The 23,663-nt window shown below is 39.3% G+C and overlaps 2 protein-coding genes across 2 annotated transcripts in view; both read right to left on the reverse strand.

Moving 5' to 3' along the window:
- Positions 1–23,663, reverse strand: part of WASHC3 (WASH complex subunit 3) — a 67,823-nt gene that overhangs the window by 7,861 nt on the left and 36,299 nt on the right. The window contains exon 6 of the mRNA XM_036866570.1: positions 14,103–14,167. Coding sequence (XP_036722465.1) covers positions 14,103–14,167 — 65 coding nt within the window. The remainder of the gene's footprint in view (positions 1–14,102; positions 14,168–23,663) is intronic.
- Positions 6,167–7,558, reverse strand: LOC118902352 (ankyrin repeat and SOCS box protein 11-like). Its single transcript, XM_036866568.1, has one exon. The coding sequence runs from the start codon at positions 7,458–7,460 to the stop codon at positions 6,609–6,611; it is 852 nt and encodes a 283-aa protein (XP_036722463.1). The 5' UTR covers positions 7,461–7,558; the 3' UTR covers positions 6,167–6,608.

A 23,663-nucleotide genomic window follows, 5' to 3' on the forward strand; every position in this document is an offset into this window, starting at 1 on the left:
TGCAAACGAAGCAACTGACAAAGTATTAATCTCCAAAATATACAAGCAGCTCATGCACCTGAATATCAAAAAAACAAACAACCCAATCCAAAAATGGGCAGGAGATCTAAATAGACATTTCTCCAAAGAAGATATACAGATTGCCAACAAACACATGAAAGAATGCTTAACATCATTAATCATTAGAGAAATGCAAATCAAAACTACAATGAAGTATCATCTCACACCGGTCAGAATGGCCATCATCAAAAAATCTAGAAACAATAAATGCTGGAGAGGGTGTGGAGAAAAGGGAACTCTCTTGCACTGTTGGTGGGAATGTAAATTGATACAGCCACTATGGAGAACAGTATGGAGGTTCCTTAAAAAACTAAAAATAGAACTACCATACGACCCAGCAATCCCACTACTGGGCATATGCCCTGAGAAAACTATAATTCAAAAAGAGTCATGTACCAAAATGTTCATTGCAGCTCTATTTACAATAACCAGGACATGGAAGCAATCTAAGTGTCCATCATCGGATGAATGGATAAAGAAGATGTGGCACATATATACAATGGAATATTACTCAGCCATAAAAAGAAACGAAATGGAGGTATTTGTAGTGAGGTGGATGGAGTTAGAGTCTGTCATACAGAGTGAAGTAAGTCAGAAACAGAAAAACAAATACAGTATGCTAACACATATATATGGAATCTAAGGGGGAAAAAAAAAACAGTCATGAAGAACCTAGCGGTAAGACAGGAATAAAGACACAGACCTACTAGAGAATGGACTTGAGGATATGGTGAGAGGGAAGGGTAAGCTGTGACAAAGTGAGAGAGTGGCATAGACATATATACACTACCAAACGTAAAATAGATAGCTACTGGGAAGCAGCCGCATAGCACAGGGAGATCAGCTCAGGTGCTTTGTGATCACCTAGAGGGGTGGGACGGGGGGGTGGGAGGGAAGGAGATGCAAGAGGGAAGAGATATGGGAACATCTGTATATGTATAACTAATTCACTTTGTTATACAGCAGAAACTAACACACCATAGTAAAGCAATTATACTCCAATTAAGATGTTAAAAAAAAAGAATGATAAAAGCAGCTTAGGCCTAGAATGGAGTGAAATTATAAAATTAATTTTTGTGTGTAACCATTTTTTAATATATGCGATGCTATATAGCATAGTGGTTAAGAGCCCAGATTCTGGAGCTAGATTGCTTGGGTTTAAATCCTTGCCTTACTATGTACTTGTTGAGCAACTTTGGGGAAGCTATTTAACCACACTGTGCACCCAACTGACTGATGGGATTATAGCGATGATTAAGATGAATTACTAAATGTAAAGTATACTGAGTAATATGTGGCACATAGTAAGTATATTAAATAAAGGTTATCTATTATTATTCTCATCTATCATGCACCTACTACTTGCAAAGAACTGTGTTAGGTGCTGGAGGTACGAGATGAATAACAAGCAGTTCCTGCTCTGAAGAAGCTGATAATTTAGTGGGGGAGACAGAAATGCAAACAAATTAGTGTAATACATACAGTGTGACACACAAAAATATAGTTGTACTAACTACACTTGTTTGAAAAGAAAAGGTAATTCACTCTACTAGGGTTGGTCACAGAAGACTTCAGAGAGGCGGAGACACTTGTGAAGGGGTGTGGGATGGGTATGAATTTGGCAGAAACAGAAAATGTGGGAGTAAGTGGGGATGAGAGTATTCTGAGTAAAGAAAAGAATAGGAATGGTGCAGCACAGTACATTTGGGACCTATAAGTCTTTCGGTAGCTAGGGTGTAAAGTAACTTGGGTACAACAGTAAGATGAGATTAGGTCATTTGGCAGGGGCAACAGGTGGAGGGTGGGGAGAAGTTATATGAAATGTAAGCTTTCACTGAAATTACACAACTAAGTTTAGGAATCTTAAGTAATCATTTCATTTTTTTTAAATTGAAGTATAGTTAATGTACAGTATTAGATAAATTACAGGTGTACAATGGAGTGATTCACAATTTTTAAAGGTTATACTCCATTTATAGCTATTATAAAATATTGGCTATATACCCTGTGCTGTACAATATATCCTTGTAGCTTATTCATGTTATATGTAATAGTTTGTAGCTTTTAATCCCCTACCTCTATATTGTCCCTCCCCCTTCTCTCTCCCCACTGGTAACCACTAGTTTGTTCTCTATAACTGTGAGTTTGCTTCTTTATTGTTATACTCACTAGTTTGTTGTGTTTTTTAGATTCCAGGTACAAGTGATATCATACAGTATTTGTCTTTCTCTGCCTGACTTATTTCACTTAGCATAATACCCTTCAAGTCCATCCAAATGGCAAAATTTCATTCTTTTGTACAGCTTAGTAGTATTCCATTGGACATATATACTACATCTTCTTTAACCATTCATCAGTTGATGGACACTTAAGTAGTCATTTATTTTTTAATTGAGGTATAATTCACATACCATAAAACTCACCATTTAAAATTGTACAAATTAGTGTTTCTTAGTATATTCACAAGGTTGTGAAAACATTACCACTATCTAATTCCAGAACATTTTCATTACTCCAAAAAGAAACCCAAAACCAATTAGCAGACACTCTCCATTTCCTTTTACCCTCATCCTCTGACAACCATGAATCGACTTTTCTGTGTCTATGGATTTTCCTATTCAGGACATTTCATATAAATAGGATCAAGGATATTCAGCCTTTGTGTCTGGCTTCTTTCACTTAGCATAATGTTTTCAAGGTTCATCCATGTTGTAGCATTTATCAGTACTTCATTCCTTTTTATGGCTGAATATTATTCCATTGCATGGATATACCACATTTTGCTTATCCATTCATCAGTTGATGAACATTAGGTTATTTCTCCTTTTTGGATGTTATGAATAATACTGCTAGGAACATCTGTGTACAAGTTTTTGTGTGAATGTATGTTTTCAATACTCAAGTATAAACCTAGGAGTGGAACTGCTGGGTCATATGGTAGCTCCATGTTTAACTTTTTGAGGAACTGTCAAACTTTTTTCCACAGTGGATGCACCATTTTACATTTCCACCAGCAGAATATGAGGGTTAAAATTTCTCCATATCCTTGTCAACACTTGTTATTCTCTGTCCTCATTCATTTTTTTCTTTTTTTCATTTCTTTTATTGTGGTATGATAGACATAACATAAAATTTACCCTCGTAACCATTTTAAAGTGTACAGTTCAGTAGTGTTGAGTATACTCACAGTGTTGTGCAATCATCACCACTATCCACCTCCAGAATTCTTTTCATCTTGCAAAACTGAAACGCTGTACCAATTAAATGATAACTCCTCATTTCTCTCTCCTTCCAGCCCCTGACAAACACTCCATTACTTTCTGTCTCTACGAATTTGTCTACTCTAAGTACCTCATATAAGTGGAATCATGTAATATTTGTCTTCTTGTGACTGGCTTATTTTATTTATCATGTCTTCAAGATTCATCCACGTTGCAGCATGTATCAGAGTTTCCTTCCCGTTTAAGGATGACTAATACTCCATTGTATGCACATACTACGTTTTGTTTACCCATTCACTTGTGGATGGACATTTGGGCTGTTTCCACCTTTGGGCTATTGTGAAAAACGCTGCTATGAACACGAGTATACAAGTATCTGTTTGAGTCCCTGCTTTCACTTCTTTTGGGTATATAACCAGAAGTGGAATTGCTGGATCAAATGGTAATTCTATGCCTAATTTTTGGAGAAATTGCCATACTGTTTTCCATAGTAGTTACATCATTTTACACTCCCACCCACAGTGCACAACGTTCATATTCTCACCAATACTTTTTTTGTTTGCCCTCATTCATTTTAAAATAAATTTAGGGCTTCCCTGGTGGCGCAGTGGTTAAGAATCTGTCTGCCAGTGCAGGGGACACGGGTTCGAGCCCTGGTCCGGGAAGATCCCACATGCCACGGAGCAACTAAGCCCGTGTGCCACAACTACTGGGCCCGTGCACCACAACTACTGAAGCCCACACACCTAGAGTCCGTGCTCTGCAACAAGAGAAGCCACCGCAATGAGAAGCCCATGCACCGCAACGAAGAGCAGCCCCCACTCACTGCAACTAGAGAAAGCCCGTGCACAGCAACGAAGACCCAATGCAGCCAAAAATAAAGAAAGAAAAGAAAAGAAATTTAAAGCTATTTTGAATTGGAATTGCTATGAAAACAAAAGAAAAGCTACACACTAGAGTTCCTTTTGTACATAAAAGAGAAAAACTTCAAAAATCGTGAGACTCAAATGAGGTAATATATGAAAGCATTTTATAACTTATAAAAGCTTTACAAATGTTAATGTAATAATAAAACTCACAACATCATTTCCAGACTGGATATTCATATTCTTAGGGGGAACAGAAATTTGGCTTTTTATGTTATGATCAGAATTGCTCTTGCTTGACCCTATATATATATATGAAATGTTTGTTGTAAGTTTCTTCATAGAAAGAAGTTTTAAAGATATGTTTAAAAAGGTTGCTACTTTAAACTACTGGCTACACTTCATTACTAAAATCTGAAAATGAAGACTGCATAATCCTCTCAATATTTTAAACATATAAGTGAATCACTAAAAAAGAGTACATCAGCAAAATGCAGAAAAATATATAAAGTCATAAGTATGTTCATGATTTATCATGCATATTTTTCTAAAATCTCAACCTTTAGTAGTTACAATAAAAAACACTAGCTTCGTAGCTACATTTTAATAAGCATATTTATATAATTTGTGGCATCAATATTATCAATAAAAGTCTTAGTAAAAGCAAAATTTTTTAAAGTATAACTTTAAACTCTTTACTAAGTTTAATTTGTTTAAAAAAGAAGTATTTTCAAAGAAGTTACTAGGTTGACCTCAGCTAAAAGTGAGCCAAATTTAGAAAGGAAAGGAGAAGGAAGTACTAACCATATACAAATCAGTACTTTTTAGCATACCAGATGCTGTGTGCATTTTATTTGTCACCTTCCTCCCATTTATGGGAATAAATAAGACTATCAACCACAATCCCTATTGCCCTCATCCTTTCCTTATACTCTTTCTTTGTTACAGTCACATAATCCAGGCCTGGCAGGTCAGAAGAATCTCTTTACCTGGAAAGAGATCAATTCAAGGGAGTGCTCAAAACCCAAGCACAGACAATCAGAATGCTTCCCCAGAAATGAGCCTTGGATTATGGAAAAGGGGCTCTCTTTCCTTTCAGTTGGCAAAAACTAGCAATATTATAGCCATTTACCATATAAAGCAAATATTATTTGCGAATTCCTTGTTTTCCAGGAGGAAGCTCATCAGCAGTAGGAGAGAAGTGGATGATTATGCCAAGGAGTGAAGGCGGACAGAGGTGCCAGGCGAGAGGGAGCACCAGCCAGCCAGTACTGCTGGCGCTGCGCCCCTCGTTCTGTCCTACTTAGACTTCTTAGGTATGTGACTCAGTAACTTCCCTTTTTGCTTAAGCTAGTTTGAGTTAGTTTTTCTGATCCTGTACATAAAATGAGTCTTAAAATACAAATATCATTGGTCTGATTTGTTTTCATTAAAGAGATATTTATATTTGTGTTTAAAACCACAGCCACTTTAAGGACACCAAACATCATAAACATTCTTTGGAAAAACATTTATTTATGTAGGTAAATAGCTTAAAGATATTTTTCATTTTCTTTAAATTTAAAACAGTTGAACTTAAAGCAGATTAAGTGCCAAAAACATTGTTAGTAAAACTATTGCTGAGTAGGAGGATTGTGGGGAGAGGGTGCAATAGTTACCATTCAAATCACTTTTCAATATCAACTAGAGCACATACAAAGTTTTAACATCACATGATACTTGTCAATTAGTGTTGTTCTCAGAGCTCTATGCAATGGCAATAAGTGGTCTTAAGGAAATAGCAAAACACTGAATTCCTGAACTGAGATTGCAGTGACTATATAAAGACATTTGGGGTAGTTAAAAAAAAAAAAAGACAATTTTGACTTTGCTATTACATAGTAACCAGTAAGACTTACTTCGGCATTACATTTACTCAAACTACACATACCTTGGTCTTTCCATTTCTTTCTTTTTTAAAAAAAAAATAATTAATTAATTAAAAAATTTTTTTTATTTAAAAAAAAACTTTCATGCAGAGATTTATTCATGGAAGGAAAGAAAGAAAGGGGGAAGAAGGGAAGAACTAAATCAGGAACCCATCTTGGAATACTTATATTCATCCTAATCTTATCCACCCAGATTTATATGTGTCTACACGCTATTCAGAACAGTGATCCTTAGATAATCGAAGATCATGAATCTTGAAAAACAGCCTATTAATTTCACCCTACTTCACAATTTTTTAAAGTTTCTTAACAACAAGAGCTAAAAACAGAAAAGTTTCTGATTGCCCCTTGGTTAAAGAGAACATTAAACTAACCAGGAGTTTTCATTCCCCACGTGTGCCAGTCCATCAGGGATGTGCTCTAACTAGCTTAGCTCATTTGAGAGTCTAGCTGTTGGGTGTTACACTAGGTACCCTGGGTACAGCAGGCAACAACCTGTTTATTTCCAAGTATCTTCTCGTGGACAGTTGGGACTACTGGTATAGGAGGAATTTTTCCAGGGGCTCCGGCAGATACAGTTTGTGGATGGTCTGATGACAGATGCGACCCAAGCACTTCCGGACACACAGGCGGCACAGCTGGGAAAGAGCAGGCGGGCCTTCCCGGAGCAGGAGCACCTGCTCCACGCCGCTTTTCGGAGCTGCCAGATCAAGCGCACTTTTGCCCTGAGCGTTTCTGCACTTGAGGTTAGCCCCGTAGTCTATCAGCAGGTGGATGATTTCCACACTGTTCTGCTTCACGGCGGCATGGAGGGGGGTGTCCAGCCACTGGCCGTGGTCAACATTGGCTCCTAATTCTAGAAGCTTCTTCACACAGTCTAGCCTCTGATAGGTGCAAGCCACATACAGGGGAGTTCCAAGGTGAGGCACTTCCTGGTCAATGTTAACGTTATTTGCCAGCAGAATCTCCATGCATTCTCTATTACCTCTCTCTACTGCCTCGTGGATGGGTGAAGCCAGGTGCACCTCGAGCAGGGCCTTGGCTCCAAACTCCAGCAGCACGTTGACGCACGCAGTGCTGCCACTGCAGCAAGCACTGAAGAGGGGCGTGGCTCCGTGAACTGTCACCCCATTGACCTTATCTAAACGTTGGCACAGGGACATGGAGGCTGAAGAGAGGGGTAACCAGCAGTGTCTTCCCGACCATCCAAGAATATGGGCGCCGATGGGGCCAGGCCTGTGCACCCCACGGCGGGTCGGTCTTTCCATTTCTGAATGTCCATCAAGACAGGTATGTCCCGCCCTTTGTGGGACTCTGTGGCAGATTCCCACAGCCAGAGAAACAATGTAATGTCTAATAGCATAAAGAAAAAGAAAGCCAGCCATCCTGGCTGGTCAGATGGGTTTCTGCTGTTTATCTTGGGGTTCTTTACTTCCCAACAACTCTCTATCTCTTGCTTGGTAGACACTGGAAGACCACAACTGATTCTTTTTTTTTTTTAAATAAATTTATTTATTTTAGTTTTGCCTGCGTTGGGTCTTTTGTTGCTGCGCGCGGGCTTTTTCTCTAGTTACAGCAAGCAGGGGCTACTCTTCGTTGTGGTGCGCGGGCTTCTCATTGCGATGGCTTCTTGTTGCGGAGCACAGGCTCTAGGCGTGTGGGCTTCAGTAGTTGTGGCACACGGGCTCAGTAGTTGTGGCTCGTGGGCTCTAGAGCACAGGCTCAGTAGTTGTGGGGCATGGGCTTAGTTGCTCCGCGGCATGTGGGATCTTCCCAGATCAGGGCTCGAACCCGTGTCACCTGCATTGGCAGGCAGATTCTTAACCACTGAGCCACCAGGGAAGACCCACAACTGCTTTTTAACACCACCTCTTTGATATTTTTATTATTTCTTACTCTTGTGATCAAGGTCTCTAACAGTGGACTAATCACAATTTTCTGACATTGTTTTTTTCTGTCCTATACTTTCTAGTCAGTCTGCCGCCAGTGGTCAAGGACTGGTAATTACCCTGAATGGAATCCCAGCTCAGCAAAAACTAAAAAAATGGAACGAGTGAAAAAACCTATTTTGGGGGACTTCCCTGGTGGTCCAGTGGTTAAGACTCCATACTCCCAATGCAGGGGACCCAGGTTCAATCCCTGGTCAGGGAACTAGATCCCGCATGTCGCAACTAAAAGATCCCGCATGCTGCCAATAAAGATCCTCCATGCCGCAACTAAAGATCTCGCATGCTGCAAAGAAGATCCCCCATGCCACAACTAAGAACCGGTGCAGCCAAATAAAATAAATATTAAAGACAAAAAAACAAAAAAAACTATTTTTGGAATTGTTCAGTCAGGGAATTGAGATCAATTCTATCCTTAACCAGCCAAAACCCAACCTTTAATCCATTATATTGTTCTGTAGCAGGAGACAGACGAAGATCATTGGCAGATAAGGTATTCCATTAGAGGGCATGAAAATCTGCTGGATATGCCTTAAATATAATTAAGTTTTCTTGTTTTCCAGTGTCTGTTTGGTTAACACTAATAAATCTCCTCTTGTCTCAGTGATAAGGCTGAGGTGGTTATTTCTATTTCTGGCAACCATAATCATGGTCATTCCACAGGCTGGGAGGAGGGTATAAATGTATTTTGAATAGATAAGTCCAGGACAAATGCCAACTGAGCTGGTTCTGTTTAAAGCCTGCAAAGTAACTTGCTTTCTTTAGCCAAATCAGTATGCTACAAACTGCACCCTCCTACTAATATTAAGAGTGTGACCAGTTAAATTTCAATTTCAGAAGTCTGTTCTTTATTTTTTTATTTTTTGTATTTATTTTACTTATTTATTCTTGGCTGTGTTGGGTCTTCGTTGCTGCATGCAGGCTTTCTCTAGTTGCGGTGAGCGGGGACTACTCTTTGTTGCAGTGCGCGGGATTCTCACTGTGGTGGCTTCTCTTTCTGCTGAGCACAGGCTCTAGGTGCGCAGGCTTCAGTAGTTGTGGCACACGGGGTCAGTAGTTGTGGCTCACGATCTCTAGAGTGCAGCCTCAGTAGTTGTGGCGCATGGGCTTAGTGGCTCCGCAGCATGTGGGATCTTCCCGGACCAGGGCTCGAACCCGTGTCCCCTGCATTGGCAGGAGGATTCTTTTTTTTTTTTTTTTTTTAATTAATTTATTTATTTATCTATGGCTGTGTTGGATCTTCGTTTCTGTGCGAGGGCTTTCTCTAGTTGCGGCAAGCGGGGGCCACTCTTCATCGCGGTGCGCGGGCCTCTCACCATCGTGGCCTCTCTTGTTGCGGAGCACAGGCTCCAGACGCGCAGGCTCAGTAGTTGTGGCTCACAGGCCCAGTTGCTCCGCGGCACGTGCGATCTTCCCAGACCAGGGCTCGAACCCGTGTCCCCTGCATTAGCAGGCAGATTCTCAACCACTGCGCCACCAGGGAAGCCCCGGCAGGAGGATTCTTAACCACTGCGTCACCAGGGAAGCCCCAGAAGTCTGTTCTTTACTATAAAGTTTAAAATATAGATTTTTCAGTTTGGGAAAACAGAGAGTATAACTCAAAAGGATAATTACTCTGTGTACGTTAAATATGTCTTTGTTGAGAACACTGTGGTATACAGGCAACGACAGGACTCTAAACAAGTTGGGATCCAAAAGCCTGGTAAATCCAATTGTTTAGAACTTGCTACAGATTCCTGCGTTAAAACATTCATAAATCACAACTAACATTTACTTAACATTTACTGCTTGTCCAGAGCTGTGCTAAGTGCTTACATCATTCTCTTACTTAGTCTGAACAACTCTATAAGGGGTCAACTCTTCTATTCCCCATTTACTGACGAGGAAACTGATGAACAGATTAGGTAATTAGTCCAGGGTCATATAGCCAGAAAGTGGCAGGGCAGAATCCAGACCCCAGCAAGCAGACCATTTCTAAAGTCTGCCTTAGCCTGAGCCTTAACCATCATGAATTTCATCTCTTCATGGACAGGTCCAGAGGCTAGTCTATTTATGTTGGAGTAGTAAAAGTAGTAATTACTAGGTAATAATAGTAACCTTAGTTATGGGACATAAATGTAAGCATAGAACAGGATAGGGAGAAACATTTTTTTTTTCTGGTAAGAAAAATCTAGGCATTGATTGAAAAAATTTATATGGCATGATTTACCTGTTCTATATTTCTAAAACAGATAAAACTTAAAATTTTCCATTTTCTTTCCCCTTAAACTCTTTTGAGTATGATGGTGAAAAAGATACTCTTTCACATATCTTTTGATTTCACAGCATTTTTTTTCTTTTTTTCTTTTTTACTAATTTTTACAAGCTAAACAGAACTAATTCTTGGTTATATAAGCACTATTGTTATTTTCAAAAACTTGGATTTTTAAGAATATTAAATAATTACTCAGAAGTAGCTAACTAATACTATTTATTTGGTAATTATCAGGCATTTTCTTCAGTTTTATAGACTTTCTAAAATTCAGTGATAGTCATTTTTGAAGGAAAATAGCCAGGCTCTCTTCTCCCTTATCATGTAAACTGATACTCTCCCTAGGTTCAAAATTACGTACTCTCCCTAGGTTCATCAGAACCATTTTTTTTAGATTCCATATATATGTGTTAGCATACAGTATTTGTTTTTCTCTTTCTGACATACTTCACTCTGTATGACAGACTCTAGGTCCATCCACCTCAGGAATCAAGACGCAGACGTAGAGAATGGACTTGAAGACATGGGGACGGGGAAGGGTAAGCTGGGACGAAGTGAGAGAGTGGCATGGACATATATACACTACCAAATGTAAAACAGATAGCTACTGGGAAGCAACCACGTAGCACAGGGAGATCAGCTTGGTGCTTTGTGACCACCTAGAGGGGCGGGATAGGGAGGGTGGGAGGGAGAAGCAAGAGGGAAGGTATATGGGGAAATATGTATATATATAGCTGATTCACTTTGTTATACAGCAGAAACTAACACAACATTGTAAAGCAATTATACTCCAATAAAGATGTTAAAAAATAAACAAAAAAAAACATAGCAAAATTACGTACTGTCAGCTTCCAAACTGTTATATACACAAGCCAACTGAATAACAATGTATTTTCTGATCAGTATTTATTTCTATATTAACCTCAGTTTTGCTCTTTGCTCAGTGCAAACAGATCTAGACTATTTCTTCTTACAGTAATATGAATCTGTCTTACTACCTAAAGCTAATAGAAAAAGTGTATGTTTATACCTTAAAAGACAAAAGAACAGTCTTTACTGAAAGCTCTTGGCTGAGGCTAAATATATACATAAGATTCTAAATAAAAGTTCATTCTTTCCTTGGATGGTACATTTTCTTCTCCTTTATCATCTCAGACTTTCCCCTCAAGGCGAGGTTCCTTAACTTTTATGTAAACATGATTCCCAAAGTGCCAGAATTCCTCCTTAACAAGGTGATTGATTCCACTTATATCTAGCTAAATGTAGTGGGAGCTGGTTTTCTAGTGGTAGTGGTGATAGGTTACAGTGAGTCACCCTATTCCAACCAGCGCCCCTTGTGACCAATGGCATGTATTTATGAGGTAATGGGTCAGAATTCAGGCTCCAGGCTGTGGTTGAGGAACAGCTTTTCTGTTAAGACAATGTTAACTGTTACTGGAATTCTACCCTAAAACTTGGCACCACTTTGCAACTGAATGTTTCTCAACGTTTACAGACAATGACATGCCCTCAAACTTGCTAAGTGAGATACATCAAGGAAGTATTGGGGGTCCTGGAGGTTCTCCCCTTGGTTGTCATCCATGGACTTCTTTTTTTCTTTTTTAATATTTATTTATTTATTTTTGGCTGCGTTGGGTCTTAGTTGTGGCACGCAGGATCTTTCGTCGCAGCGCGCAGGCTTCTCTCTAGTTGTGGCGTGCAGGCTCAGTAGTTGAGGTGCATGGGCTCAGTAGTTGTGGCAGGCTCCAGAGCACGTGGGCTCTGTAGTTGTGGCACATAGGCTCTCTAGTTGTGGCACTTGGGCTCAGTAGTTGTGGTACATGGGCTTAGTTGCCCCACGGCATGTGGGATCTTAGTTCCCTGACCAGGGATCAAACCCCCGTCCCCTGCATTGGAAGTCGGACTCTTAACCACTGGATACCTAAATGGACTCTTTAAGAATATGAAGTCAGCCTGGCCATTTAAGATGGGGGAAGGAAGTTCCATGGGGAGGAATACAAACATTCAAAGACACCAGGATAATGATACATTCAGAGAACTGCCAGTAGTTTGCTACAGCTGCAGGAGATAGGGAAGTAGGGATGAATGGCAAGAAATGAAGCTAGAGTCTTGATGATAAAAGCATTTATTTGCAATTCTAAGATGCTAGGCTATATGTAAAAGGCAGTGGAGAATCACAGAAAGATTTGTATGTATGAACAGATGAACTATATGAAGAGATCCACTAAGTTTTTAGTGACAGATTGAAAGAGAATAGGAAAACCAATCAGGAGTTATTATAATAATTCAGGTGAAAAACGATGAGGGCTTGAACTAAACAGCAATGGCATGGAGGCATGTGGTCAGATGTGAGAGATTAAAAAAGAGAAAATCACAGTGACTGACATGTTAAGGGGTAGAGAGGAGGGCAGAATCAAGGGTGACTTTCAAGTTGCTCGTGTGGGTAGATGGTTGAAGTAAAGGATAATGAAGTAGGTTTAGGCTGGGCAGGGGATGAAGTGAAGCCGGTAGGGGGTAAAGGGATTGGATTATAGGGCTTATAGGGCTGCTTATAGAGCTGTTAAGTTTTCCATTTATTACATTTTCTCTAGAGAGAAAAATCATGATTTTAAAGGTCATTTTAGCTCTCTGTTAGTATAGAAGGTCTACTGTGTATTTCCAGAAGCAAAAAAGAGGTCATAGTCAATGCTAAATATATTTATAACATATATTCCAATGAGTACCAAAATGGATTGGACCCATATGTTCAAGTCACATTAAAGTATATGTCACAATCCATCTGCTTTTAAAGTGTGTCAGAAACAATTTCCAGAGCAAATGCCAAATATCCTGGAGATGCTTTAGTTCAAATTACCAATTATACCATTGTACTTGAACTGTTTGCTACTGAAATACATACTAAATGGAGATACATGTGGGAAATCTGTTCTTGCAGACTTCTAAAAAATTCTTAAATTTCATATTTTGAAAGATAAAACATGAGGAAAAGATTGCATATATGAGGGAAAAAATGCATACATTTTCTTGAAGGGCTGAGAGCCAAGAAAAATTCCAAAGTATACTGCTAGTACAGTATGAATGCCTGCATAGCTACCATAGCTAAATACATTGGGGTGAACTAAAATCCCAAACTGGAAAGACTCTTTACAAGTGTCTAGATACTTGCAAAGGAGACTAGTTCTGAATAATCCATTACGATATATTTTACCCAGGATGAGCTTTGCCTGGATGGAGTAAATTACTGTCAAATTTCTGAGCCACAAATTTTCAGCATTTCTCAAAAATTTTTTTATAAAACTCACACAAAACAATATCTAGTTTCTAATAACCATTACTGTGGACTTAGAGTTACTCTGTTTATTTCCCCATCTGGCTCAACCTAGATCATGTAGAGTAAATTTCCTATACACTAAGGTCTTAAATAAAAAACTATAGATAATTCAAGAGAGAGAGAGAGAGAGAGAGAGAGAGAGAGATGGAGGGAAGGAGGGAAGGAGGGAGGAAAAAAGTAGCATGGGAAGAAAAAGAGCACTGCTTCTTGTGGACACTACTGCTGTGCAACAAAACTGTCATCAAATTCCATCCCTTTTGCATATACAGATTCATCATCAAGCTATTAAAACTACTCCTAAAATGTCTTAAGGCTAGTTTTAGTAGCATAGCATAGATTTTTCACTTTTTAAACATAGCAGAGGCACTGTTTAAGAAGGTGGTCTCCTCAACCATAAAACACTGTATAGGAAAAACATATAGAGCTTGAAATATTTTTATTATCACTGATAAACTCAGCATCTTGGCAGTAATATCATTATATTAGAAGAATTACTTACTCAAGAAGATCTGGGTCTAGTCCTTCTGATATCATTTTGTTTCTTATTGCCATGACTGGAACACCCTAAGCAAAGAACACAAGATAATAATTCAATAATTAAATATACCTCCTTCATAAAAACAGACAAATAAACCAATGGAACAGAATCGAAAGCCCAGAAATAAACCCAAGCAACAAATATTTGACAAGACAGCCAAGAATACTCAATGGAGAAAACAGTCTCTTCAATAAATGGTGCTGGGAAAATTGGATATTCACACATAAAAGAATAAAACTTGACCCCTATATCTTGTACCACTCATAAAAATTAACTTGAAATGGATTAAAGACTTAAATGAAAGACCTGAAACTATGAAACTCCTAGAAGAAAACATAGAAAGAAAGCTCCTTGACATGGGTCTAGTAATGATATTATGGAAATCATACCTAAAGCATTAAGAGACAAAGTAAAAAATAAACAAGTGAGACTACATCAAGCTACACGTAGCTACAAAGCTACACAGCAAAAGAAACCATCAACAAAGTGGGAAAACTGGGCTTCCCTGGTGGTGCAGTGGTTAAGAATCCGTCTGCCAGTGCAGGGGACACGGGTTCAAGCCCTGGTATGGAAGACCCCACATGCTGCAGAGCAACTAAGCCCATGTGCCACAACTCCTGAGCCTGTGCACCTAGAGCCTGTGCTCTGCAACAAGAGAAGCCACCGCGATCAGAGCCCACTCACAGCAACGAAGAGTAGCCCCCACTCGCCGCAACTAGAGAAAGCCCGTGCGCAGCAACAAAGACCCAATGCAGCCAAAAATAAAATAAATAAAATAAATAAAGTAAATAAATTTATTAAAAAAAAAAGTGGGAAGACAACCTATGAAATGGGAAAAAATATTTGCAAACCATATATCTGGTAAGAGGTTAATATCCAAAATATATAAAGAACTCATACAACTCGAGCAAAAAACCAAATAATTCAATTAAAAAATGGGCAAAGAACCTGAATAGACATTTTTCCAAAGAAGATATATGAATGGCCAACAGATACATGAAAAGATGCTCAACATCACTAGTCACTAGGGAAATGTGAATTAAAATCACAATGAGATATCACCTCATGCCTGTTAGAATGGCCATGATCAAAAGACAAGAGATAACAAATGCTGGCATGGATGTGGAGAAGAGAAAACCCTGCGCACTGTTTGTGAGATTGTAAGTTGGTACAGCCACTGTGGAAAACAGTATGAAGTTTTCTCAAAAAATTAAAAATAGAACTACCATATGATTCAGCAATTCCAGTTCTGGGAGTATATCCAAAAAACCCAGAAACACCAACTTGAAAAGATGTCTGCATCCCCATATTCATAGCAGCACTATTTACAATAGCCAAGACATGGAAACAACCTAGGTGTCCACTGAAGGATGAATGGATAAGGAGTGTATATATACACAACGGAATATTATTCAGCCATAAAAAAACAGGAAAATCCTACCGTTTGTGACAACATGGGTGGATCTTGAAGGCATAATGCTAGGTGAAATAAGTCAGACAGAGAAAGACAAATACTGTTCGATCTCACTTATATATGGAATCTAAAAACAAAACAAAACAAAAAAACCAAACTCATAGAAAAAGAGATCAGACTTGTGGTTACCAGAGGCAGAGGGTGGGGGTAGGAGGAACTGGAGGAAGATGGTCAAAAGGTACAAACTTAGTTATAAAATAAGTAAGTACTAGGGATGTAATGTACAACATGATGACGATAGATAACTTTTCCTGATATCATACAGCAGTGTTAACAGAGTAGATCCTGCGAGTTCTCATCACAGGTGAATTTTTTTTCTTTTCTTTTTATTGTATCTATATGAGGTGATGGATATTTATTTATTTATTTATTTATTTATTATTATTTTTTTTTTAGGTGATGGATATTAACTAAACCTACTGTGGTGATCATTTCACAATATACGTGAATCAAACCACCATGCTGTACACCTTAAACTTTTCAGTGATGTATGTCAATTATTTCTCAATAAAACTGGCAAAAATAAAAAATAGAAGCCAGGAAAAAAAGCCTCCTTTTAGATGGTTCATTATTTAAAATAGCTCTTATTTTGCTTTTATATTAGTATGTATGTACATAGCACTTGAATAATCTAATAAGGTATACATTTTAACTGATTTAATGGAATCAGTGCTATCTAGTACCACATAAGCCCAGATTAAATCATTTGAGCTTATCTATTACTAATTCTGCTGGATAGAAGCCAGATATCATATTCTCACTCTTCTTATATCACTAAAAGAAAGAAAACATTGATAAGTCAAATGATTAAGGCCTTGGCTGGGATGGTGCCATGAATACTTAACAATATGAATAAATGTCTTTTCAAATAAAGATTTCAGAGCTTTCTACTCTTAAGTATAGCTATGTCAATGTTCTTTTCATAAGCAAATGGTTCAATTTCACTTGGACATATTATGCAAAAAGGTCAAATAGAATTCAAGAACTCTCTTGGGATTATATTACACATCTTCTCTATACCAATACAAACACCATGTAATGATAGTCCTAGAAGTGTATAAGTCACAAAAACATTGAGAACATGTGAATTTCAAAGTTCAGGATAAGAACATCAAAACAGTAAGAAGAGGATATGTCAGAAATAAATACAAATTTACTTGAAAAGGGGACTAATTTGATGTATAAATAAACATTTATTGAAAGCTCACTTATAAAGCTTTAAGGGGAGAAGATGCAATCAAGTCTCTTTGTCAACTCCTCCTCTTCCCCAAAAGATGAGGAAACACTAATCAGATGTGTTAAATTTGAGCACCTTGATTATACCACCTTCAAAAGTAAGTGGGGATGGACCGAGGGGCAAGATGGCGGAAGAGTAAGATGCGGAGATCACCTTCCTTCCCACAGATACAGTAGAAATACATCTACACGAGGAACTGCTCCTACAGAACACCCACTGAACGCTGGCAGAAGACGTCAGACCTCCCAAAAGGCAAGAAACTCCCCACGTACTTGGGTAGGGCAAAAGAAAAAAGAAATAACAGAGACAAAAGAATAGGGACGGGACCTGCACCAGTGGGAGGGAGCTGTGAAGGAGGAAAGGTTTCCACACACTAGGAAACCCCTTCGTGGGCAGAGACTGCGGGTGGCAGAGGAGGGAAGCTTCGGAGCCACGGAGGAGAGCGCAGCCACAGGGGTGCGGAGGGCAAAGCGGAGAGATTCCCGCACGGAGGATCGGTGCTGAGTAGCACTCACCAGCCCGAGAGGCTTGTCTGCTCACCCGCCGGGGCGGGCGGGGGCTGGGAGCTGAGGCTCGGGCTTCGGTGCTAGCCGGGAGGGAGTCCGGGAAAAAGTCTGCAGCTGCCGAAGAGGCAAGACTTTTTCTTGCCTCTTCGTTTCATGGCGCGCAAGGAGAGGGGATTCAGAGCGCCTAAACGAACTCCAGATACGGGCGCGAGCCGCGGCTATCAGCGCGGACCCCAGAGGCAGGCGCAAGCCGCAGCTATCAGCCCGGATCCCACAGCAACAGGGGAGCAGAGGGAAAAACGGAGAGATTCCCGCACAGAGTCTCGGCGCCGAGCAGCGCTCACCAGCCCGAGAGGCTTGTCTGCTCACCCGCCGGGGTGGGCGGGGGCTGGGAGCTGAGGCTCGGGGCTTCGGTTGGATTGCAGGGAGAGGACTGGGGTTGGCGGCGTAAACACAGCCTGAAGGGGTTAGCGCACCACAGCTAGCAGGGAGGGAGTCCAGGAAAAAGTCTGCAGCTGCCGAGAGGCAAGAGACTTTTTCTTGCCTCTTTGTTTCACGGCGCAAGGAGAGGGGAGTCAGAGCGCCGCCTAAACGAACTCCAGAGACGGGCGCGAGCCGCGGCTATCAGCGCGGACCCCAGAGGTGGGCGCGAACCGCGGTTATCAGCACGGACTCCAGAGACGGGCAGGAGACGCTAAGGCTGCTGCTGCCGCCACCAAGAAGCCTGTGTGCGAGCACAGGTCACTCTCCACACCGCCCCTCCCGGGAGCCGGGAGAACGCACGGCGCACCTCAGGCTGCTGCAACGTCACACTGGCCTCTGCCGCTGCAGGCTCGCCCCGCATCTGTGCCCCTCCCTCCCCCCGTCCTGAGTGAGCCAGAGCCCCCGAAGCAGCTGCTCCTTTAACCCTGTTCTGTCTGGGCGGGGAACAGACGCCCTCAGGCGACCTACATGCAGAGGCAGGTCCAAATCCAAAGCTGAACCCGGGGAGCTGTACGAACAAAGAAGAGAAAGGGAAATCTCTCCCAGCAGCCTCAGAAGCAGCAGATTAAAGCTCCACAAACAACCTGATGTGCCTGCATCTGCTGAATACCTGAATAGACAACAAATCATCCCAAATTCAAGAGGTGGACTTTGGGAGCAGGATATATTAATTTTTCCCCTTTTCCTTTTTTTGTGAGTGTATATGTGTATGCTTCTGGGTGAGATTTTGTCTGTATAGCTTTGCTTTCACCATTAGTCCTAGGGTTAGGTCCGTTCGTTTTTTTTTTTTTTTTTTACTTAAAAAATCTTTTTTTCCAAATAAATGTTTTCTTAATAATTTTTTCCTTATTTTCTATTTTTAGAAATTAAAAAAAAATTTTAATAAGTTTTTTCATATTTTTTATTTTAAAACATTAAATTCTTTTATTAAATTTTTTTCTTAATAATTTTTTTCCTATTTTTTACTATAAAAAATTAATAAATCTATTTTTAAAAATTAAAAAAATTTTTTTCTGAATACATTTATTCTTAATAATTTTTTTCTTATTTTCTATTATAACAGCTTTATTTTATTTTATTTTATCCTCTTTCTTTCTTTCTTTCTTTCTATTTTTTTCTCCCTTTTATTCTGAGCCGTGTGGACGAAAGGTTCTTGGTGCTCCAGCCAGGTATCAGGTCTGTGCCTCTGAGGTGGGAGAGCCAACTTCAGGACACTGGTCCACAAGAGACCTCCCAGCTCCACGTAATACCAAACGGCGAAAATCTCTCAGAGATCTCCATCTCAACATCAAGACCCAGCTTCACTCAATGACCAGCAAGCTACAGTGCTGGACACCCTATGCCAAACAACTAGCAAGACAGGAACACAGCCCCATCCATTAGCAGAGAGGCTGCCTAAAATCATAATAAGGCCACAGACACCCCAAAACACACCACCAGATGTGGACATGCCCACCAGAAAGACAAGATCCAACCTCATCCACCAGAACACAGGCACTAGTCCCCTCCACCAGGAAGCCTACACAACCCACTGAATCAACCTTAGCCAATGGGGACAGATACCAAAAACAATGGGAACTACAAACCTGCAGCCTGTGAAAAGGAGACCCCAAACACAGTAAGATAAGCAAAATGAGAAGACAAAAAAACACACAGCAGGTGAAGGAGCAGGGTCAAAACACACCAGACCTAACAAATGAAGAGGAAATAGGCAGTCTACCTGGAAAAGAATTCAGAATAATGATAGTAAAGATGATCCAAAATCTTGGAAATAGAATAGACAAAATGCAAGAAACATTTAACAAGGATGTAGAAGAACTAAAGAGGAACCAAGCAACGATGAAAAACACAATAAATGAAATTAAAAATACTCTAGACGGGATCAAGAGCAGAATAACTGAGGCAGAAGAACGGATAAGTAACCTGGAAGATAAAATAGTGGAAATAACTACTGCAGAGCAGAATAAATAAAAAAGAATGAAAAGAACTGAGGACAGTCTCATAGACCTCTGGGACAACATTAAACGCACCAACATTCGAATTATAAGGGTCCCAGAAGAAGAAGAGAAAAAGAAAGGGACTGAGAAAATATTTGAAGAGATTATAGTTGAAAACTTCCCTAATATGGGAAAGGAAATAGTTAATCAAATCCTGGAAGCACAGAGAGTCCCATACAGGATAAATCCAAGGAGAAACATGCCAAGACACATATTAATCAAACTATCAAAAATTAAATATAAAGAAAACATATTAAAAGCAGCAAGGGAAAAACAACAAATAACACACAAGGGAATCCCCATAAGGTTAACAGCTGATCTTTCAGGAGAAACTCTGCAAGCCAGAAGGGAGTGGCAGGATATACTTAAAGTCATGAAGGAGCAAAACCTACAACCAAGGTTACTCTACCCAGCAAGGATCTCATTCAGATTTGATGGAGAAATTAAAACCTTTACAGACAAGCAAAAGCTGAGAGAGTTCAGCACCACCAAACCAGCTTTACAACAAATGCTAAAGGAACTTCTCTAGGCAAGAAACACAAGAGAAGGAAAACACCTACAATAACAAACACAAAATATTTAAGAAAATGGGAACAGGAACATACATATCGATAATTACCTTAAATATAAATGGATTAAATGCTCCCACCAAAAGACACAGACTGGCTGAATGGATACAAAAACAAGACCCATATATATGCTGTCTACAAGAGACCCACTTCATACCTAGAGACACATACAGACTGAAAGTGAGGGGATGGAAAAAGATATTCCATGCAAATGGAAATCAAAAGAAAGCTGGAGTAGCAGTTCTCATATCAGACAAAATAGACTTTAAAATAAAGACTATTACAAGAGACAAAGAAGGACACTATATAATGATCAAGGGATCGATCCAAGAGGAAGGTATAACAAGTGTAAATATTTATGCACCCAACATAGGAGCACCTCAATACATAAGGCAAATACTAACAGCCATAAAAGGGGAAATCGACAGTAACACAATCATAGTAGGGGACTTTTAACACCCCACTTTCACCAATGGACAGATCATCCAAAATGAAAATAAATAAGGAAACACAAGCTTTAAATGATACATTAAACAAGATGGACTTAATTGATATTTATAGAACATTCCACCCAAAAACAACAGAATACACATTTTTCGCAAGTGCTCATGGAACATTCTCCAGGATAGATCATATCTTGGGTCACAAATCAAGCCTTGGTAAATTTAAGAAAATTGAGATCGTATCAAGTATCTTTTCCGACCACAACGCTATGAGACTAGATATCAATTACAGGAAAAGATCTGTAAAAAATACAAACACATGGAGGCTAAACGATACACTACTTAATAACGAAGTGATCACTGAAGAAATCAAAGGGGAAATCAAAAAATACCTAGAAACAAATAACAATGGAGACACGACGACCCAAAACCTATGGGATGCAGCAAAAGCAGTGCTAAGAGGGAAGTTTATAGCAATACAAGCCTACCTCAAGAAACAGGAAACATCTCGAATAAACAACCTAACCTTGCATCTAAAGCAATTAGAGAAAGAAGAGCAAAAAACCCCCAAAGCTAGCGGAAGGAAAGAAATCATAAAGATCACATCAGAAATAAATGAAAAAGAAATGAAGGAAACAATAGCAAAGGTCAATAAAACTAAAAGCTGGTTCTTCGAGAAGATAAACAAAATTGATAAACCATTAGCCAGACTCATCAAGAGAAAAAGGCAGAAGACTCAAATCAATAGAATTAGAAATGAAAAAGGAGAAGTAACCACTGACACTGCAGAAATACAAACGATCATGAGAGATTACTACAAGCAACTCTACGCCAATAAAATGGACAACCTGGAAGAAATGGACAGATTCTTAGAAATGCACAACCTACCGAAACTGAACCAGGAAGAAACAGAAAATATGAACAGACCAATCACAAGCACTGAAATTGAAACTGTGATTAAAAATCTTCCAACAAACAAAAGCCCAGGACCAGATGGCTTCACAGGCGAATTCTATCAAACATTTAGAGAAGAGCTAACACCTATCCTTCTCAAACTCTTCCAAAATATTGCAGAGGGGGGAACACTCCCAAACTCATTCTATGAGGCCACCATCACCCTGATACCAAAACCAGACAAAGATGTCACAAAAAAGGAAAACTACAGGCCAATATCACTGATGAACATAGATGCAAAAATCCTCAACAAAATACTAGCAAACAGAATCCAACAGCACATTAAAAGGATTATACACCATGATCAAGTGGGGTTCATTCCAGGAATGCAAGGATTCTTCAATATACGCAAATCAATCAATGTGATACATCATATTAACAAATTGAAGGAGAAAAACCATATGATCATCTCAATAGATGCAGAGAAAGCTTTCGACAAAATTCAACACCCATTTATGATAAAAGCCCTGCAGAAAGTAGGCATAGAGGGAACTTTCCTCAACATAATAAAGGTCATATATGACAAACCCACAGCCAACATTGTCCTCAATGGTGAAAAACTGAAACCATTTCCACTAATATCAGGAACAAGACAAGGTTGCCCACTCTCACCACTATTATTCAACATAGTTTTGGAAGTGTTAGCCACAGCAATCAGAGAAGTAAAAGAAATAAAAGGAATCCAAATCGGAAAAGAAAAAGTAAAGCTGTCACTGTTTGCAGATGACATGATACTATATATAGAGAATCCTAAAACTGCCACCAGAAAACTACTAGAGCTAATCAATGAATTTGGTAAAGTAGCAGGATACAAAATTAATGCACAGAAATCTCTTGCATTCCTATATACTAATGATGAAAAATCTGAAAGTGAAATTAAGAAAACACTCCCGTTTACCATTGCAAGAAAAAGAATAAAATATCTAGGAATAAACCTACCTAAGGAGACAAAAGACCTGTATGCAGAAAATTATAAGACACTGATGAAAGAAATTAAAGATGATACAAATAGATAGAGAGATATACCATGTTCTTGGATTGGAAGAATCAACATTGTGAAAATGACTCTACTACCCAAAGCAATCTACAGATTCAATGCAATCCCTATCAAACTACCACTGGCATTTTTCACAGAACTAGAACAAAAAATTTCACAATTTGTATGGAGACACAAAAGACCCCGAATAGCCAAAGCAATCTTGAGAACGAAAAATGGAGCTGGAGGAATCAGGCTCCCTGACTTCAGACTATATTACAAAGCTACAGTAATCAAGACAGTTTGGTACTGGCACAAAAACAGAAATATAGATCAATGGAACAGGATAGAAAGCCCAGAGATAAACCCACGCACATATGGTCACCTTATCTTTGATAAAGGAGGCAAGCATATACAGTGGAGAAAAGACAGCCTCTTCAATAAGTGGTGCTGGGATAATTGGACAGATACATGTAAAAGAATGAAATTAGAACACTCCCTGACACCATACACAAAAATAAACTCAAAATGGATTAAAGACCTAAGTTTAAAGCCAGACACTATCAAACTCTTGGAGGAAAACATAGGCAGAACACTCTATGACATAAATCACAGCAAGATCCTTTTTGACCCAGCTCCTAGAGAAATGGAAATAAAAACACAAATAAACAAATGGGACCTAATGAAACTTAAAAGCTTTTGCACAGCAAAGGAAATCATAAACAAGACCAAAAGACAACCCTCAGAATGGGAGAAAATATTTGCAAATGAAGCAACTGACAAAGGATTAATCTCCAAGATTTACAAACAGCTCATGCAGCTCAATAACAAAAAAACAAACAACCCTATCCAAAAATGGGCAGAAGACCTAAATAGACATTTC

The sequence above is a fragment of the Balaenoptera musculus genome, chromosome 10, assembly GCF_009873245.2.
Source record: "Balaenoptera musculus isolate JJ_BM4_2016_0621 chromosome 10, mBalMus1.pri.v3, whole genome shotgun sequence".
Taxonomy (NCBI): domain Eukaryota; kingdom Metazoa; phylum Chordata; class Mammalia; order Artiodactyla; family Balaenopteridae; genus Balaenoptera; species Balaenoptera musculus.

Coding starts and splice junctions, on each gene's coding strand:
- LOC118902352 (XM_036866568.1), bottom strand. CDS start 7,460: ATGGCTGGCTTTCTTTTTCTTTATGCTATTAGACATTACATTGTTTCT.